At 40.1% G+C, this 16343-nt stretch overlaps 2 protein-coding genes and 1 long non-coding RNA gene across 5 annotated transcripts in view; 2 read left to right on the top strand and 1 right to left on the bottom strand.

The window, feature by feature from the left end:
- Positions 1 to 314: 314 nt before the first annotated feature.
- Positions 315 to 8111, bottom strand: dmtf1 (cyclin D binding myb-like transcription factor 1). Of its 3 annotated transcripts, XM_063905406.1 has the most exons (17): positions 8038 to 8111; positions 6374 to 6483; positions 6108 to 6203; positions 5922 to 6007; positions 5578 to 5689; positions 5186 to 5262; positions 4848 to 5005; positions 4406 to 4438; positions 4206 to 4315; positions 3736 to 3964; positions 2838 to 2989; positions 2536 to 2730; positions 2366 to 2439; positions 2073 to 2225; positions 1753 to 1935; positions 1290 to 1392; positions 315 to 984 (listed from the first exon to the last, which is right to left on the bottom strand). In XM_063905406.1, exons 2-17 carry the CDS (start codon positions 6474 to 6476, stop codon positions 950 to 952), a joined length of 1899 nt encoding a protein of 632 aa, XP_063761476.1. In that variant the 5' UTR covers positions 6477 to 6483; positions 8038 to 8111; the 3' UTR covers positions 315 to 949. The 3 variants fall into 3 exon arrangements, with proteins under 3 accessions (XP_063761476.1, XP_063761475.1, XP_063761474.1); XM_063905405.1 differs by lacking the exon at positions 8038 to 8111 and having other exon boundaries at positions 2366 to 2433; positions 6374 to 6936; XM_063905404.1 differs by lacking the exon at positions 8038 to 8111 and having other exon boundaries at positions 6374 to 6935.
- A 952-nt stretch (positions 8112 to 9063) lies between these two features.
- cwf19l1 (CWF19 like cell cycle control factor 1) lies at positions 9064 to 15282 on the top strand. The gene is given in 15 exon segments (XM_063905687.1): positions 9064 to 9229; positions 10029 to 10113; positions 10195 to 10279; positions 10587 to 10688; positions 10915 to 11129; positions 11243 to 11358; positions 11488 to 11572; positions 12086 to 12238; positions 12505 to 12643; positions 13082 to 13161; positions 13457 to 13666; positions 14232 to 14351; positions 14539 to 14583; positions 14585 to 14637; positions 14770 to 15282. Coding segments are annotated over 15 exon segments (1656 nt in total). The 5' UTR covers positions 9064 to 9206; the 3' UTR covers positions 14915 to 15282.
- A 425-nt stretch (positions 15283 to 15707) lies between these two features.
- Positions 15708 to 16343, top strand: part of LOC134878861 (uncharacterized) — a 38109-nt gene continuing 37473 nt past the window's right edge. Inside the window, exon 1 of the long non-coding RNA XR_010167745.1 lies at positions 15708 to 16108. This is a non-coding gene — a long non-coding RNA (uncharacterized LOC134878861). The remainder of the gene's footprint in view (positions 16109 to 16343) is intronic.

Below are 16343 nucleotides of genomic sequence, written 5' to 3'. Positions count from 1 at the left end.
GTAATAAATGTTTCTCAAGTTGCACACCATTTTTAATAAGTGACATGTCTTGATTATAATTGATATAATTATATTATTAGAAAATAATTAATGTTATGAATAAATGATGGACATTTAGCAGTTTTTAGAATCGCTCCCATGTCATGTGACTTTAGTGTTTTTATATTACATTAATATTTATATGAAAAATTCAGCAGTTTCTTAATTTAAAAGCCTTGATTCTCTTTCAATAGCTAGACATGTAGGACTCTGCTGTTTTTATTGGATGTTATTGCATTTTTGGTTCATTTGCTCCAAAAAAGAGGAACCATATCAGATTTCAAAGGTCTTTTATTTTGAAACTGCACATCAGAATGTCCTGATATTCTCTGGGTGACTATTTGGGGTGGCCTGCTACCATTTATTCAAAATTATAACTTGGCCGATTATTTTCTTCAAAAAAATCTGACTTTTTTTCCTAAAAGATCTGATTAGCAGATTTGAGTCCATTTTTCTGACAAAAAAATCTGCAGTTTTTTTTAATAATAAAGTCTTGATTGTTTTCAAAAGCTCACATATTATTCAAACCAGTCAGTCCAATTCAAGGCAGCATTTTACTGCTGCACTGGACAGTAGTATTGTGTATTACTCCACCTTCTATTTGATATAAATAATAAAAGGAACACAACTTCCTCCATATTTTGGGGGAATTCTTTAATGAAACCACTAAGTTTGCGTATCATCACATTTATTTACATATGAACAAGTGTTTATTTAAAGGCCACATCCTTTTGTCTCTGAGTCTCTTTGGCAAGTATTCACATTTAATCCAGGGGTGTCATTTACAACCACACAGAGTCTGCTTCCTGTCGTAATGTGCAGCCGCAGCACCACAGAAGAAGAAGAAGCCTCCTCCTCCTCCTCCTCTTCATCCTGTAGTCCTTTAATCACCAGCGACCATGTTTGGAGTTCAGTCGGAGCCGTCCTGGTTCTCTAGGATCGGATCTGAGGACAGGAACAGAGCCATGTGAGTCTTAAAATTGTTATTTTGTCCGTGTCATAAATTCAGTATGAAAGGGAATCAATTGTTAAAAATACTGGCGATAAAATCCTCCAAAGAAATGGCCTATATTCCCTAAATAAGTACAAAATAAAGAGGATAAGTGTATTGTTTGATGATGTTTTTAAATTGGTATTGAATCAGAAAAATGTAGTATTATATCGGCAATAATATACAAAAAATGTCAACCACAAATAATCTCCCTGGTCTATTTTGTCATTTAATACATAATGAAATACTTGTCTGTTACCTGTCAGGGTGCTGCTGATGTTCGGAGACACAATCAGCACGGCGTTCCGAGATGTTATCCCAGAATGCACCACTGGATCCTCACCAGACGGTGAATGTAACTCCTGAAACACACACAACCTTTTTAATATCTGTAATATTTATTGGAGGTAAATCCCTCATTCATTTTATTTGATTTTGAATTAGAAAAAAATTCAAGTAAGAAATTATGTTAATTCTAGTGCAATAAATACTTTTATTTGATTGAAATAAATACATGTACTGTAGTATAATAATTGAATTTAATCTAGGGCAATAATAACATTTAATGTAGTGAGTAATATAAATTAATTATTGTGCAAAATAAATCCACATAAAATACCAGTTATAGCAAAAAATAATCGTTGTTTAATGCGTTAATGAGTAAATACTAAACTGAAAATAATATTTATCATATTTACAAATATTTTCATTTTAAAATGAACCTTGTCACTGAAGCCTTCTGTGATTGGCTCCTGAGGTTCTGTCACAGAACCCTCGAGGAGACTCTCCTGGTTCCGCCCCTCTTCCTCCACGATAAGCTGTGATTGGCCGAGAGGGTCTGAGGAGGCGGGGTCAGACGTGACCGTCTGGATGATGACGCCGTCGCTGGCGCAGAGGCCGTCAGTCTGAGGAGGGAGAATACACAAAATGAACAAAAAACATCCCATAAAAAACACTTATTTTCTATTGATATTATCAGTGGTGGAAGAAGTATTCAGATCATTTAATCAAACCAATCCTATTTATACGCTTTCTTACTGACCGACAGGCTGTGCAGGATGATGTGTTCGTGTGATGAAGGGGAGGAGCCTGTCGTCAGGGTAACCGTGCTGTTGTTGCCTAAACTCAGGCCCTGATTGGACGTCGTCTGCAGGAAGTAAGTCCCCGGGGTTCCGGTGGGCTGCAGGTGGAAGGACTGGAAAACAAATACATTAAAGATAGAAACAGAGCCGTGAGATGGGGAATGGAAATCAGGTCCTCATTTTATTGCAGACAGCGTCTGACAGCAGGACTATAGTATGTTTATCATAGTGTGTGAATATGTGTTGTGTTTACAGGCAGGATCTCGAAGGTCTGCAGGGCTCCGGTGATGGTGTCACTGTCGCTGGCTGCCGCTGACGAGTCTGCAGCTTAACGAGAAAAGCAATTAGGAAATAATGACATGAAGGCAGGAGGGTGTCGTCAGCGTAAAGAGACATTGGATTAAATCTTCCTCTCTTTCTCACCCAGGTGTGTGATCTGCAGCGGGATTTGTACGGGGATCTGTAGTGCCGCCACAGAGGAGGGGGCGGGACTTCCACCGCTCTCCTCCAATCGGGTGAGTCGGATCTGCAGCGAGGGGGAGGAGGAAGAGGAGGGACTCCCCGCCCCGGACCCCGAGTGTGAGGACGCCATGAGCTCCCGTAGACCCTTCAGGAGGACTGAGGACACACACAGGGTAGAGTTTCAGGTTAGAATAACGATTAAATCAATTAGAGATGAAATGAATTCTGCTGGTAATAGCACAGAGCTGTAAGAGTGTGTGTACCGTTGAATGGGATCTCCTTGTGGTTGGAAACTTGTCTCTTGATGCTCCACCACTTGGATCGAAGCCACTGAGGAGATCGGACGCTGCTCCAGCCGCCGGCCAGGTCCTCCCACTTGATTTCATTCTCCTCCTCCACCTGCAGCTCCAAGATCCTGAAACACAGAGGTCATGTTGTGTGGATTTAGGAAAAACACTGATATTCAGACCCTTTTCTTTTCTAGAGTAAAGTACTGATACTGATACCACAGCTGGAAAGTGCTCTGTTTTTTCCTACTTCATGTATTCTTCAAGACATTTTTTGGACATATTTCACATATTTTCCAAGAAAGTTTTCATTCATTTTTAACATATATTTTTAGAACAGTTTTCACATTTGAGTTTTCCAATTTTTTTTGCGTATTTATTCAAACATTTCTTAAACTTTCAACATTTTTAATGTTTCTTTCCGGAGTTTCCGGTGTAGATTTTCAAGGTTATGCTCATTTTAACTCCTATTGATGTATTTGATGGCTTGTTTAATCAAGCAATGCATCATTCTATCAGATCATCTGATTTTGTTTTTCCATATGGACATTGTTCACACAATACTTTGAGTATTTTTCAAATAAATCCTCATTTTTCAATTTATTTTATCCACCTTTTCAGACATTTTTTAAATATTTCTTTGGAAAGTTTTCAGACATTCGGACTCAAATTACTCGGATATATTTGATACATTTTTCAAAATGTTCCCAGGTATTTTTCAGACTTTATTCTTTGTCGCTAACTGGAGAGAACCACATTTCTCTGAACAGTATGTTTCTCAGAACAGCCTGTTTTCAGCTCTGTGTCGATGCATCTGATCAAAGAGTCCTGATTACTCTTACAGAAGGAGAGTCTCCTCACACACTCTGCCTACCTGTGTATGAGGTTGACGTCGTCCTCCTTCATCCACTCCGTCCCCCCGCTGTGTTTCCAGTTCAGGTAGTTTAACCACTTGGACCGGCACTGTTTCTCTGAGCGCGTTCGCACCAGATCGGCCACCGTCGCCCAGGAAACCCCGCCGGTCACCGCCAAGCCCGGCTTCACGCCCGACATCTCGTACACAACCTCAGCGAGCCGCCGCTCCTCCTCCTCAGTCCATTTACCTGATGGAAAACATCAATAGCTCTAATCAAGAAAAAGATGCAGAGAAGCTTTGGTTCCCAGAATTTCAGAAACTAAAGTTTTGAATTCATGAGAAAAATACGAGTCATCATTTTTCAAAAAGTAAAATTTTCAAGGAAAAAAACAAAACCCAAATATTTCTCTGAGATAACGAGGTCATTATATTGAAGGTGTACTGAGGTTAATGTTCTTTGTAATCTATTACTGTATAACCTCACGTACCTGTGTTGCAGGTGTCCTTCATCAGGCGGCAGCGGTCTTTGACGGACGAGGCGCTGCGACCCAGAGCCGAGCCGATCGTGGCCCAGTCGTTCCCGTACTTCTCCCTCAGCCTGAACACCAGAAACACACCAGGTACAACTCAGGTAACGCTTGACTATATATATGTATTGTTTTAATATCAAATACAGTGGTTTACTCACCCTCTGAGCTTCTCTATCTCATCTGGAGTATACCTCGGGGAGAACAATTCAAACGGTTATGACAGCATGAAGTATTGTTGATGTTTAGACATTTTCAGACCACAATCCCCAGCTGGTTTTTTAATATAAGACATGTAAATGATATGGCGCCTTCCTGGACACACAGACGCGTTACCATGTATTTAGAGAAAATGATAAAAAGAAGAATAAAAAACTAATAATAATAAATAAGAGTAAAAAACAAATGTATTCAGAAGAATAATAAAATGAATAAAACTTGTTTTAATAAATAAAACTGGGTATTTATGAGAAAAATAATAATTAAAAAAGAAACGTCAAAATATTCCCAAAAAACGATAAATTAAACAAATAGTGAAAACAAAAAATGTCTTAAAACTCCCCTTTTTGCCAACTCTGTGCATGAGGAAGATTAAACACTCACTTCCCGACGTGGTTGCGGTTGTCGTACATGCGGAGGACTCGTCTGTAGATGGCGAACAGCGGCCGGTTCAAGCCAAGCGCCACGGAGCGATAGAAGTCCTTCCTCTCCTCTTTGGACATCTGGAAGATTATCTCTGCAGGGTCCTCGATGCCTCGGGCCTGAACACACACACACACACACACACACACACACACACACACACACACACACACACACACACACACACACACACACACACACACACACACACACACACACACACACACACACACACACACACACACTCTTAATATAAATAATATTAACAACGGGGTGAATAGATTCTGGAAGTATCGCACCTTCACGTATCGGTCGATGTTGTTCATCAGGATGTCGATCTCCTCTTTCGCCCACATGCCCTGCTTCCACTTGTGACCTGAAGAGAGGAAATATATTCCAGGTCTCAGATATATACAGAGCATGTCTCTGATTGGCTGAAACACCAATTGTAGCATCCCATAACGCCCTCTGTTTCAGCCCTGTTCCTGAAGTGCTGATTCTGTGTCTGTAGCTTTAAATGCTAATGAGCTGCTGCTGGCCACGCCCCTCCGAGACATGATTGGCTTAAAAAAACACAATGGTGCTCTAGGAGGAGATTCAGGTGATCAGGTGGGCAGGGCTTATCTTGGTTGTTATTGGCTAATGGTCACACAACCCAAAAACTGTGTGTGTGTGTGTGTGTGTGAGGGACCTTTGTTAGTCAGTGTGTCTTTGTCTTCCTTGGTGGTGAACCAGGCCTGACTGACAGGAGACACTTCAGACTTCTGATCAGGACAGGGGCAGTCCTCTTCCTCCTGCAGAATCTACACACACACACACACACACACACACACACACACACACACACACACACACACACACACACACACACACACACACACACACACACACACACACACACACACACACACACACACACACACACACACACACACACACACACACACACACACGTTACTAAATATACTAACAGTTGAATGCTGGTTAAGTGATATTTAAAAGCTTTTGTTCATTATGATGCAGCAGAAGAAGCACCTGGATGTGAGCGACTCCGTCATCAGAGAGGTCGGTGTCTGCTGTGGCCGTCATCGTCACCTCGAAGCCTTCATCGCTCTCCGACACTGAGGAGGAGGAGGAGGCGGAGGAAGAGGGTAAAGATAAGAGGTAAAACAACAACCAGAGCCTTAAGTTTGAGGGGCCTCTCTGAAGTGTTTTACTCACTGGGTAACGTGACCACGGAGAACTGTGGAGCGTCCGAGACGTCCTGCTCTTCTGAAGAGAGACGCAGCTTCTTCTGAAGGGGCTCAGAGTCCTCGTCTACACACACACACACACACACCAATTATTTCTTAGATTATTAAGTGTGTGTGTGTGTGTGTGTGTGTGTGTGTGTGTGTGTGTGTGTGTGTGTGTGTGTGTGTGTGTGTGTGTGTGTGTGTGTGTGTGTGTGTGTGTGTGTGTGTGTGTGTGTGTGTGTGTGTGTGTACCATTGTGATGACACTGCAGGATGAGGTCTCTCTCCTGGCTGAGTGTGACGGCCTTCACGGTCTCTATGGCTGCAGCCTCCTCTTCCTCGGCTGCTGAGCTCATCGTGCACCTGAGAGGAGAGGAAAACACAGAGTCATAAAACCAGGAAGGGAAGCTCGTGTACTTCATGTTTTCACCGTGCCATAAAAAAAGCAGAAGTTGCAAAAGGCAATTATTTAAAGTACAGGCGTCACATACACCTGACCTTCTGTATGTTAAAGTGTAAAACTTGTGCAAAAGTAAAACTAATGTACTTTAATTAGGTGGCATTGTGTTTAACATTAGTTTTAAAAATGTTTAATTATAATTAAACTGTACATTAAACCAATTGTACATGTGTTTATAGAAATAACCAAGGAAACAGTTCTTAAAATGGGGCATTTATTCACTTCTATTGAAGCTTTTATATAGGTACAGCATGCCTTATAATGATTCAATGTTAGGAATTTATATTTATTAAAGAACATGTTATTAATTATGACAATTTTGGAAGGCTTCTACATTAGTTCTTTAGTGGAAAATTACTTTTTACTGTATTAAAATTGTTTAAATGTGTGTTGAGTCCAAGGGTATAACATGCATATGGGACACTTTAAAGGAATAAAGGTTTTCATGACAGAAATACCAATAAAATAAATTATTTGTTCATTAATTGTTAATTTTCTGGCTTGAATTCAGGTAAAACTCTCATCACAAATACACAATTTAAATCCAAATAGCACTTCAGCTCAAAGACTAAACCCCTACATGAGGGACCATTTTATTCATCATATGACTCGGGTGACAAAATAAACCATTAGTATTTTATTTAAAACTATTTTTTCTCGCTATCCTCCTCCACTGCAGAAACAGAATGGTGTATGCATCTGAATATCCATTTCACTTGGATTTTAGTCATTATTTGCCAAAGAAATGTCATATTTTTGGACAGTATAAACCCCGAACTGTAGGCTGGACTGTTTTTTTAAAAGGCTTTCCTTCAGATTAAAGTAAATAAGGCATGTGTTTAGAAATCTGACTCACTTTTTTAATGGAGTTTGGTGTACATATAAGGCAACTATGGAGGATCCTGGCTATCTGTAATGCTAACTTTCAGCAAGAATATGTGAGTGACATATTTTTTTGACAGTGTGTACCCCGAACTGTAGGCTGGATATATTTAAAATAATACACTTCATGTTTTAATAAATAACATGGTGTTTTCTAGAAATCTGCAAAAAGTATGTAAAATCTGTCACTTTTTAAATGGAGTCTGGTGTCAGGTCCGATGCGTCCCTTTTTTAAACACAGGGATTCACTCGCTAAACAGTGCATGATTCAAGTTGAAAAACATTGTTAATGCACACAATTATTCTAGATGTAATGCATTTATGCAGCTTTGGATACAGACACGGGATCCTGCTATCTGTGATGCTAACTGTTAGCGTCCACCAAGCTCCTCAGCCTAATGAAAGCCTCTGCGGCGCCATGTTTCTGCACAATGTGAATCAGTGGTTGTTGTGCATCTTCTCGGTGTTTGGGGGATTTATTCTGGGTTTTTCTGCAGCGCTACTCTCCCTCTGCGCTCCCACCGGCTTCCAGTACCAAACAGAAAGTAATTTTTTGCTTTTGATTTGTTACTTACTTCCTGTTTTTGGTCCGGGGACTCGCAGAGACCAGGATGAAGCGAAGTGCCAGGATGAAGACGGAGGAGAGGAGGGTGCCAGGTCCGAGATTATCCGAAAAACTAAGCGTTCGGTGTCTGATTAAATACCATTACAATATTTGTATTTACTTGTACAATCATATGTGGGACGTAACTAAGTACATTTACTAAGTAATGTACGTGTACTTTACTTGAGTATTTCCATTATATGGTACTGTGTACTTTTACTCCACTACATTTATTTAACACCTTTAGTTGCTAGGCAGATTAGGATGAATGATGGTAAATATAATCAGCCCTTAAATAAGACTGTAGTTCACCTGCAGTAAATCCAGCAGCTACCATGCAGTATACAAAGCCATTCAAACTAGCTGCACCTTTACCAGCTCTGAGAACACTTTAATGATCAATCATTATAAAACATATCAGAGATATTATTCTGAAATGGACCAATCAGACAATGACTACTTTTACTGTCGCTACTTTAAGTACATTTAGAGGAGAGTACTTTCTACTTTCACTGGAGGAACATTTAGAATACTTCTACTGTGACAGAGTATTCCTACACTCTGGTACTTCTACTTTTACTGGAGGAACATTTTGAATGCAGGACTTTTACTGTGACAGAGTATTCCTACTTCTACTTTACTCAAGTACAAGATCTGAGTACTTCTCCCACCTCTGGTACTTATTCAGCTCATTTTAGTTTGAAGACAAAAGCATCATAATTATATTAAAAAATAAGCATATCATTTAAGTTTAAAATGTGGTTGTAAGTATTGTAACAAGAGAAGAAAGTAAGTGGATCTTGATTTGTGTGCGAGTAATGTGCGTGTAAAAACAAATCTGGCAACCACTGTGAGCGCTCTAAACAGTTGTCCGGGTAACAATCTCACTTATCGTTTTTGTATTACCTTAATGTTGCTAATTATGCATCTAAACTACCCTTATTAAACATTCTTATATTTTATGTCTTACCAAAAATGAGATGTTGTTGTAAAAAAGACGTGTTTTCTAAAGAATGAATGGTTCTGCTCTTATTCCGATCGGACCCTTTTAGCGACGGACCAAACGTTGGAGCAGCATAAATCCAAAATCACACATTTGCCAACTGTTTTGCTCTTTTTCATTGAATATTGAGGAAAAGCATGGCTGAAAAACCAGTGAAAGTGTGAGTTTATCTTTATGAATACTTAACAGTGACTCTAATGACGTCTCGTCTCTTTTGTTGAGTATTTGGTGTTTTTTCCTCTGAACCATGATGTGACAGAGGGGCTGTTTATGTCGATTTCTAGGGTCTTATTATCGATTTATCATGAATATATAACGATTTTCTTTGCTGTTAATGGTTTATTTGTTTATTTGTAAACTTTAGTCTGTCAACCTTTTCAATTGAATACTAAGTTTGTATAAATTTGTCACGAAATGAGTCAAATCTCATACAAAATGTGTATAATTTAAGCGTTTTACTCATTGGTAAACATTTAAACATCATAAAACTTGACATAAATGCATTAAACGATATCATTAATGTCTACTTAAGAAATCGGCATACATAAACTCCGAAAAAAATACCTGAATTATAAGAGATTTTAAATCGGATTTTACCTCAATATTGAGTTTCAACTGGATCCGTTTCTTTTTTTTCACTTGTTATTGATTAAAATAAGCAGGTATTGGTCATGTAATGTCAGCTGAATTCAAAACTTTGTGTTTAATGTCTTACTTTACTTGGTTACCAATATTTAAGACACCATCATACTGTAAAAAGAAGTAGTTTGGTGGTAAATATAGTTGAGTTTTTGGCTGCATTTGGGGTTTTTTGCGGTCTGAAATGCTATTTATTCAAGTTTTCTGTTTGCTTTTGAAAAACAAAGTGACTTCATGTTGAATAAATGTTCTTCCTGTGTATATCCCATGTTGTGTATTTGCTGTAAAGACATATTAAAGTGTTGATGTGTGTGTTGCAGCCTGGCGTGTGGAGACGTTGAAGGACGGCTGACTGCTCTGTTTAATCGGGTCCAGGCCATCCAGAAGAAGGCGGGACAGTTTGATGTGAGTCAAAGAGAGATTTCAGTTTTAAAGTCACAAACGTTGTGTTTTTTGATTCTCATGTTTGGTGCTTTTGTCCCTCAGCTGCTGCTCTGTGTCGGGGAGTTCTTTGGGACGACACCAGAGGCCCAAGCAGAGTGGCAGCAGTACAAAACTGGAGCTAAAAAAGGTGCGAACGCCTGGATAAATACCTGTCTTTATGTTCCTTTGCCCTTCTTCTCCTCTACATCTCTCAGGGAAATAGTGTACTTTTCACTCCACCACATTTATTTAAAAACCTTAGACGGTTATGAATAAAATATTTGATATTACAAACCACTTTTTTAGAGTTTCCGCTGCTTCATTATCCTCTTATCACCGGGCAGATATTTGTTAAAGTTAATCATAACCACAAAGAGTGATATCCTCCCGTTCATAAAAACAGGAATATAATGTCCTTTTTTTAAAAGTAAAGCCTCCTCTCTTTCCCTCCCCAGCTCCGATCCACACCTACATCCTGGGAGCAGCGAGCCAGGAAACTGTGAAGAGTTTCCCCAGCGCCGACGGTGAAGAGCTGGCCAACAACATCACGTACCTGGGTGAGACTTAGAGAAACAACCAGGGGAAGCCCGTGGGAAACACTGAAGGACCAGTTCATCTCTAGGGGTGTTTGGATTTCATAGTGTCAGCTGGTACCAAACTTTAGATTGTTTGGAGGAACAGGTTGTCAGAATTTGTTCTCCTCTTCCCTGAGTTAAAGGTGTGTGTGTGTGTGTGTGTGTGTGTGTGTGTGTGTGTGTGTGTGTGTGTGTGTGTGTGTTTCAGGTCGTCGTGGTGTGTTCACGGGTGTCTCCGGACTACAGATCGCCTACGTCAGCGGGCGGGAGGCTCTGCAGGACCCGGCCCCCGCTCACTGCTTCACCTCCAAAGACCTGTCGGCCCTTGTGGCCCCGCTGACCGGCAGCTCCAAGTTCAGAGGTGTGGACATCCTGCTGACATCCCAGTGGCCCCGGGGGGTCTGGCACTACGGAAACACCCCGGTAAAAGGCCCTTAATGTAGAGCCATGATGTAGTTTGTAGTGAAGTTGTGTTGTCAGCTGTTTCAGAGGTTAAATAATTACCCATAACCCCCTGCTGTCCTCCTGTGTTGCAGGAAGTGAACACCAAGTTCTGTGGCAGCGGTTCTGTAGCAAACCTCGCAGACCACCTGAAGCCCAGATACCACTTTGCTGCTCTGGAGGGAGCTCACTATGAGAGGCTGCCATACAGGTAACCTGCTCACCTGGGGGGGGGGGCCGGGGGGGGCGGGGGGGGCGAGTACCTGTTCATTATCACGCAACAACACGGTTCTGCTGAATCCTTGCTGACACCTGAGTTCTGTGTGTGTGTGTGTTTCAGGAATCATGTAGTTCTGCAGGAGAACGCTCAGCACGTCAGTCGCTTCATCGCCCTGGCCAGCGTCAACAACCCCGCCAAGAAGAAGGTGAGGATGATAGTACATTTTTTTGAGGTGCCTTTCATAGCACTCAAAGTCTCCTGACAATTCATAAAATATTATTAGTAAGGGGGTGGGGTGTGTGTGTGTGTGTGTGTGTGTGTGTGTGTGTGTGTGTGTGTGTGTGTGTGTGTGTGTGTGTGTGTGTGTGTGTGTGTGTGTGTGTGTGTGTGTGTGTGTGTGTGTGTGTGTGTGTGTGTGTGTGTGTGTGTGTGTGTGTGTGTGTGTGTGTGTGTGTGTGTGTGTGTGTGTGTGTGTGTGTGTGTGTATCAGTATCAAACGTATCCAGTGATATTTGTCTTCAAACAGGAGCTGCTAAATGCTATTTCGGCTAACTTTGAACGGCGCTAAATTGCCAAAATATAAACAAAAACATGATAAATGTAACAGAATGTGTGTGTTTGTGTGTGTGTGTGTGTGTGTGTGTGTGTGTGTGTGTGTGTGTGTGTGTGTGTGTGTGTGTGTGTGTGCGTGTGTGTGTGTGTGTGTGTGTGTGTGCAGTATCTGTACGCCTTCAACATCACCCCGATGAAGGCGATGGAGGCCTCTGAGCTGGTGAAGCAGCCTCAGGACGTGACGGAGAACCCGTACAGATTCTCTAGTAAAGACAAGCCGGGCAAACAGAGGCCGAGCTTCAACACCACAGAAGAAGAGGTACAGCATGCTAACATGCTAACACATGTTCTCATTAGTTCAGATATAAAGCTGTAACTCTTACTCCTTAAAGATGCATTTTTCTTACCTTTTTTTCAAAACCTTTTGAATTGCCTGAAAGGTGGGATACATACAAACTAAAAAAAGCCACTTGTACTTTCATAAAAACTAGTTAAAATACTCATCTAAAAATCATTTTCAAATACATTTAATGTGCTTTGTCTGACCGTGTGATGCATTTTATTTTGAAAATCTCTACCCTTCAGGAGCCAACCAGCCAGTTCTTCTTTGACCTGAGCACGAAGCAGGGGGGGGGCTTCAGAGGCCGCGGCAGGAAGCGAGACGGAGACGGACGAGGAGACTTCCAGAGAGACAGGGGGGACAACAAACAGCAGCGCAGACACCGTGAGTACAGAGAGGAGACACTTTTATTTATTAATATCAGACATGTAGGGTTCAGGTAGATCACAGCTGTTTATGGTCATAGAAGCAAAACAGATGATGGTTTAAACACAGCCCCCTGCTGTGGGACAGGGAGTCAGTGAGTCAGATACAAACACGAAACATGTATGTCTATTTCCTCTGTGCCAAACTGTACTCTAAATAATATCAATAAATAAAATGTGCTTTGCTATTAGTTTATTAAGGTTTTTAAGAACATTTGTTTGTAAAAGGTTGATAATAATAATAATACATGGTAAGTGCTTTTCCTGGTGCTCAAAGCGCTTCACAAGCAAGTAAAGAAAAGAAAAATAACAACAAAAGTAAATAAGGTGGAATAAGAGTGCGTGAAAAGGTGAGTTTTGAATGACCTAAGAGTCTCTTTTCTGTCGTTGTGTGCAGCTCAGCCCACCGGGCCATGCTGGTTCTGTCTGGCCAGTCCTCAGGTGGAGAAACACCTGGTCATCAGCATCGGGACGCACGTGAGTTTATAACAAAGTGCAGAAAGCACAGTGTTTGGTAAAGTGTATGAAAATATCTGGATGAATATTGTGAAGTCTGTCTCAAATTTGACATTAAATTGATTGACGTTTTCCAAAACTTCGATTGGTTATTTATTTATTTTTAAAGCTGCACATTTTAAATGAAATATAGTAAACTAATATATATTCAACTATATGAAGTGTAAGACATAAATTAAAATGCAAAGACAGTACTGTAAGTGTCGTGGAGCTGCAGGGATGTGATGTTGACGGATTTTCTCGGTGTTCTGTGCAGTGTTACCTGGCGCTGGCTAAAGGCAGCCTGACCCCCCTCCACATGCTGATCCTCCCCATCGGACACTACCAGTCTGTGGTGGAGCTGAGCTCAGAGGTGGTGGAGGAGATGGAGAAATATAAGGAGGCGCTGAAGAGCTTCTACAAGAGCAGAGGAGCCCGCTGTGTCCTGTTCGAGAGGAACTACAAGAGCCAGCACCTCCAGCTGCAGGTAGAAACACCGTCACTGAATTTTACTGCGCCTTTGTCATTAAAACTAAAAAATAAAAACATAAAATAAATCTAAATATTAAAATAATAATCAAAATGTAAAAAAAATAATTAAATAAAAAACATAAGTAATTAAATGTAAGAAAAAATATAAATAAAATCTTAATATTAAAAAAGAATCAAAGTGTTAAAAAATATATGAATATTAAAATAAATAAATACAAATAAAATGAAAACATTAAAACAATTCACACAATTTAAGAAAAAATAAAATATATACAAAAATAAATACATATTAATAAAATATTCAAATGCAAATAAATTACAGAAGACTGTTTTAGTGCTTCAATATTTTTTAGCATTTTATGCTACTTTAAAAAATACCATTAAAAATAATGTCTTATATTTATAAATAATCAACACATGCTGTAGGTGACTCTGTACCTTTTAATCCACACACATTTGTTTTTTTCAATACTGTGTAAAAGCAGATGTGCATGAACCCTAACCCTCATCACATGTTATAAACACATGTTGTTGTTGTTGTTGTTGTTGTTGTTGTTTAGGTGGTGCCTGTTCCTCTGGACCGCTGCACCACGGAGGACATCAAGGAGGCGTTCATGGTCCAAGCTCAGGAACAACAGATGGAGCTGATGGAGATCCCCCAACACACCGACCTCAAACAGGTACACACACACACACACACACACACACACACACACAGACACACAGACAGACAGACACACACACACACACACACACACACACACACACTCTGCAGGAGAGTGTTTTTAATGTCAAGTTTTTGTCTCATTTTCAGAATAATTTATTGTGTGTGTGTGTGTGTGTGTCTGTGTGTGTGTGTGTGTTCAGATTGCTCCTCCAGGGATTCCGTACTTCTACGTGGAGCTGGACACAGGGGGAGAAACTCTACTACCGGATCCAGAAACATTTCCCTCTGCAGTTTGGGAGGTACCACTGTCGGGTTTTACTACTACTAGCTTTATCTGCCCTATACTCCAGTCTTATCAGCCTGTGTGTGTTCTATTTATCTGTCTGTGTTCTATAATGTATCCGTGTGTGTGTGTGTGTGTGTGTGTGTAGGGAGGTGCTGGCGAGCGAGGTGTTGCTGAACATCCCGACTCGTGCCGACTGGAGGGAGTGTAAGCAGAGCCGAGAGGAAGAAGAGGAGAGCTGTAAACAGCTGAGGGACGACTTCCAGCCGTACGACTTCAACATGGAGGACTAACACAAACACACACACACACACACACACACACACACACACACACACACACACACACACACACACACTGGTGTTTGGTGTTTTTATATCAGTGTTTTCGAAATAAAATTGGACTGTTTTTTCTTGTGAAAGGGATGAAGGGAACTGGTCATATTTTTTTAAGTAAGGATTGTAATAGCTTATTTCCCAGTGTCCAGATTTGTTCTCAAATATTTGTTTGTCTTGAAATTCACTTAAAAGTCTTTACTAATTAGTAATCACAAATCCCAGTGAGTGTTTTGCTCCTTCTCAATAAAACCCGAGGAGAAACGTGCTTTTAAATGCGTGTATTTTGTATTCAAAGGACAATTAAATGACTTTTATTTTGGGTTTCTGGTGTCGTGTTTATTTATTTTTTATCATATGGCTCAGTAATGCGTACTAATACATTCATGAAAATACAATTTAGTGCTGAGGATTTAATATATTTTATTTCTAATTTAAGCTTTATGAAAATGTAGCTACTTAGTTATTTCCCACCAGTAGATGGTTATACTTTTTTAATATTAAAATAATAATAATAATAATAATAATAATAGTAAATGACATTGAGAATCCTCTTTTGCTGCTTTTACTACCCATTTTTAAATAATTTGATTAAATATAATGTATATTTTATTGGTTATGAAAAGGAGCGGGAAAATCTGATACCACGAGGAGTCAACTCGCGGTTACAATCGCCATCTGATTGGCTGTCTCCCCAGCCACTCATGTTCTCATTGGTCGTTAGATGACGGACGTTAGCGTTTGTTTTTTTTATCTGGAATGTAGCTGCGGCTAGTATAAACAATGTGGATTATCTTTGACAAAACACGTTTAAAAGTGTATTTTTTAGCAGGACAATTTAAGATGTATCACGTTGCTGATAAAAAGCCGCTGGGTAATGTTCTAAACCGATTTTCTGCTTAAAATAATCCGATTTGTATAGGAGTCGGTGGCTAACGGTTAGCTTGTCAGACTAACTGCTAGCTTGAAGACGGAAACACGTTTTTATTTCAGCTAAAAGTGTGTTTTTATGCGGGAAATTATGGTACTTGGACAGGAAAGGGAGTTCAAGATCAGTCTAAGAGGGTTTACTGACATGGAACAACAGGAGAACAAGGAGAAACTGGGCTAATATTGCTAATGTTACCCAAACTGCCAGCAACCGGAAATCAGGTATGTTTTTAATCCGTCTAAAGTAGGTGTTTTCCTCCTTTTCCCCCCCAAATGATTTTATATTTCACAGCACAAAGCTCAAAGTCACATGATACAAAATCAAATCCTGTGGTGGGATGTAAATAAGGACATTTACTCACACAGTGTGCACATTAAATGCACATTAAATTACTTCATAGAAACATTTGGATTACAGTTGAATTCAACAGCACCAGAAACTGCAGCCTTTAAAATG

The sequence above is a fragment of the Eleginops maclovinus genome, chromosome 17 (genome assembly GCF_036324505.1).
Source record: "Eleginops maclovinus isolate JMC-PN-2008 ecotype Puerto Natales chromosome 17, JC_Emac_rtc_rv5, whole genome shotgun sequence".
NCBI lineage: Eukaryota > Metazoa > Chordata > Actinopteri > Perciformes > Eleginopidae > Eleginops > Eleginops maclovinus.
Note: the sequence above shows the minus strand (reverse complement) of the source record. Positions and strands in the feature narration are given on the sequence as shown.

Coding starts and splice junctions, on each gene's coding strand:
- dmtf1 (XM_063905404.1), bottom strand. CDS start 6,542: ATGAAGTACACGAGCTTCCCTTCCTGGTTTTATGACTCTGTGTTTTCC. Junction 2,990..3,735: donor GACGTCAACCTCATACACAG/GTAGGCAGAGTG, acceptor TCTGTGTTTCAG/GATCTTGGAGCTGCAGGTGG. Junction 1,936..2,072: donor TCATCCTGCACAGCCTGTCG/GTCAGTAAGAAA, acceptor CTCCCTCCTCAG/ACTGACGGCCTCTGCGCCAG.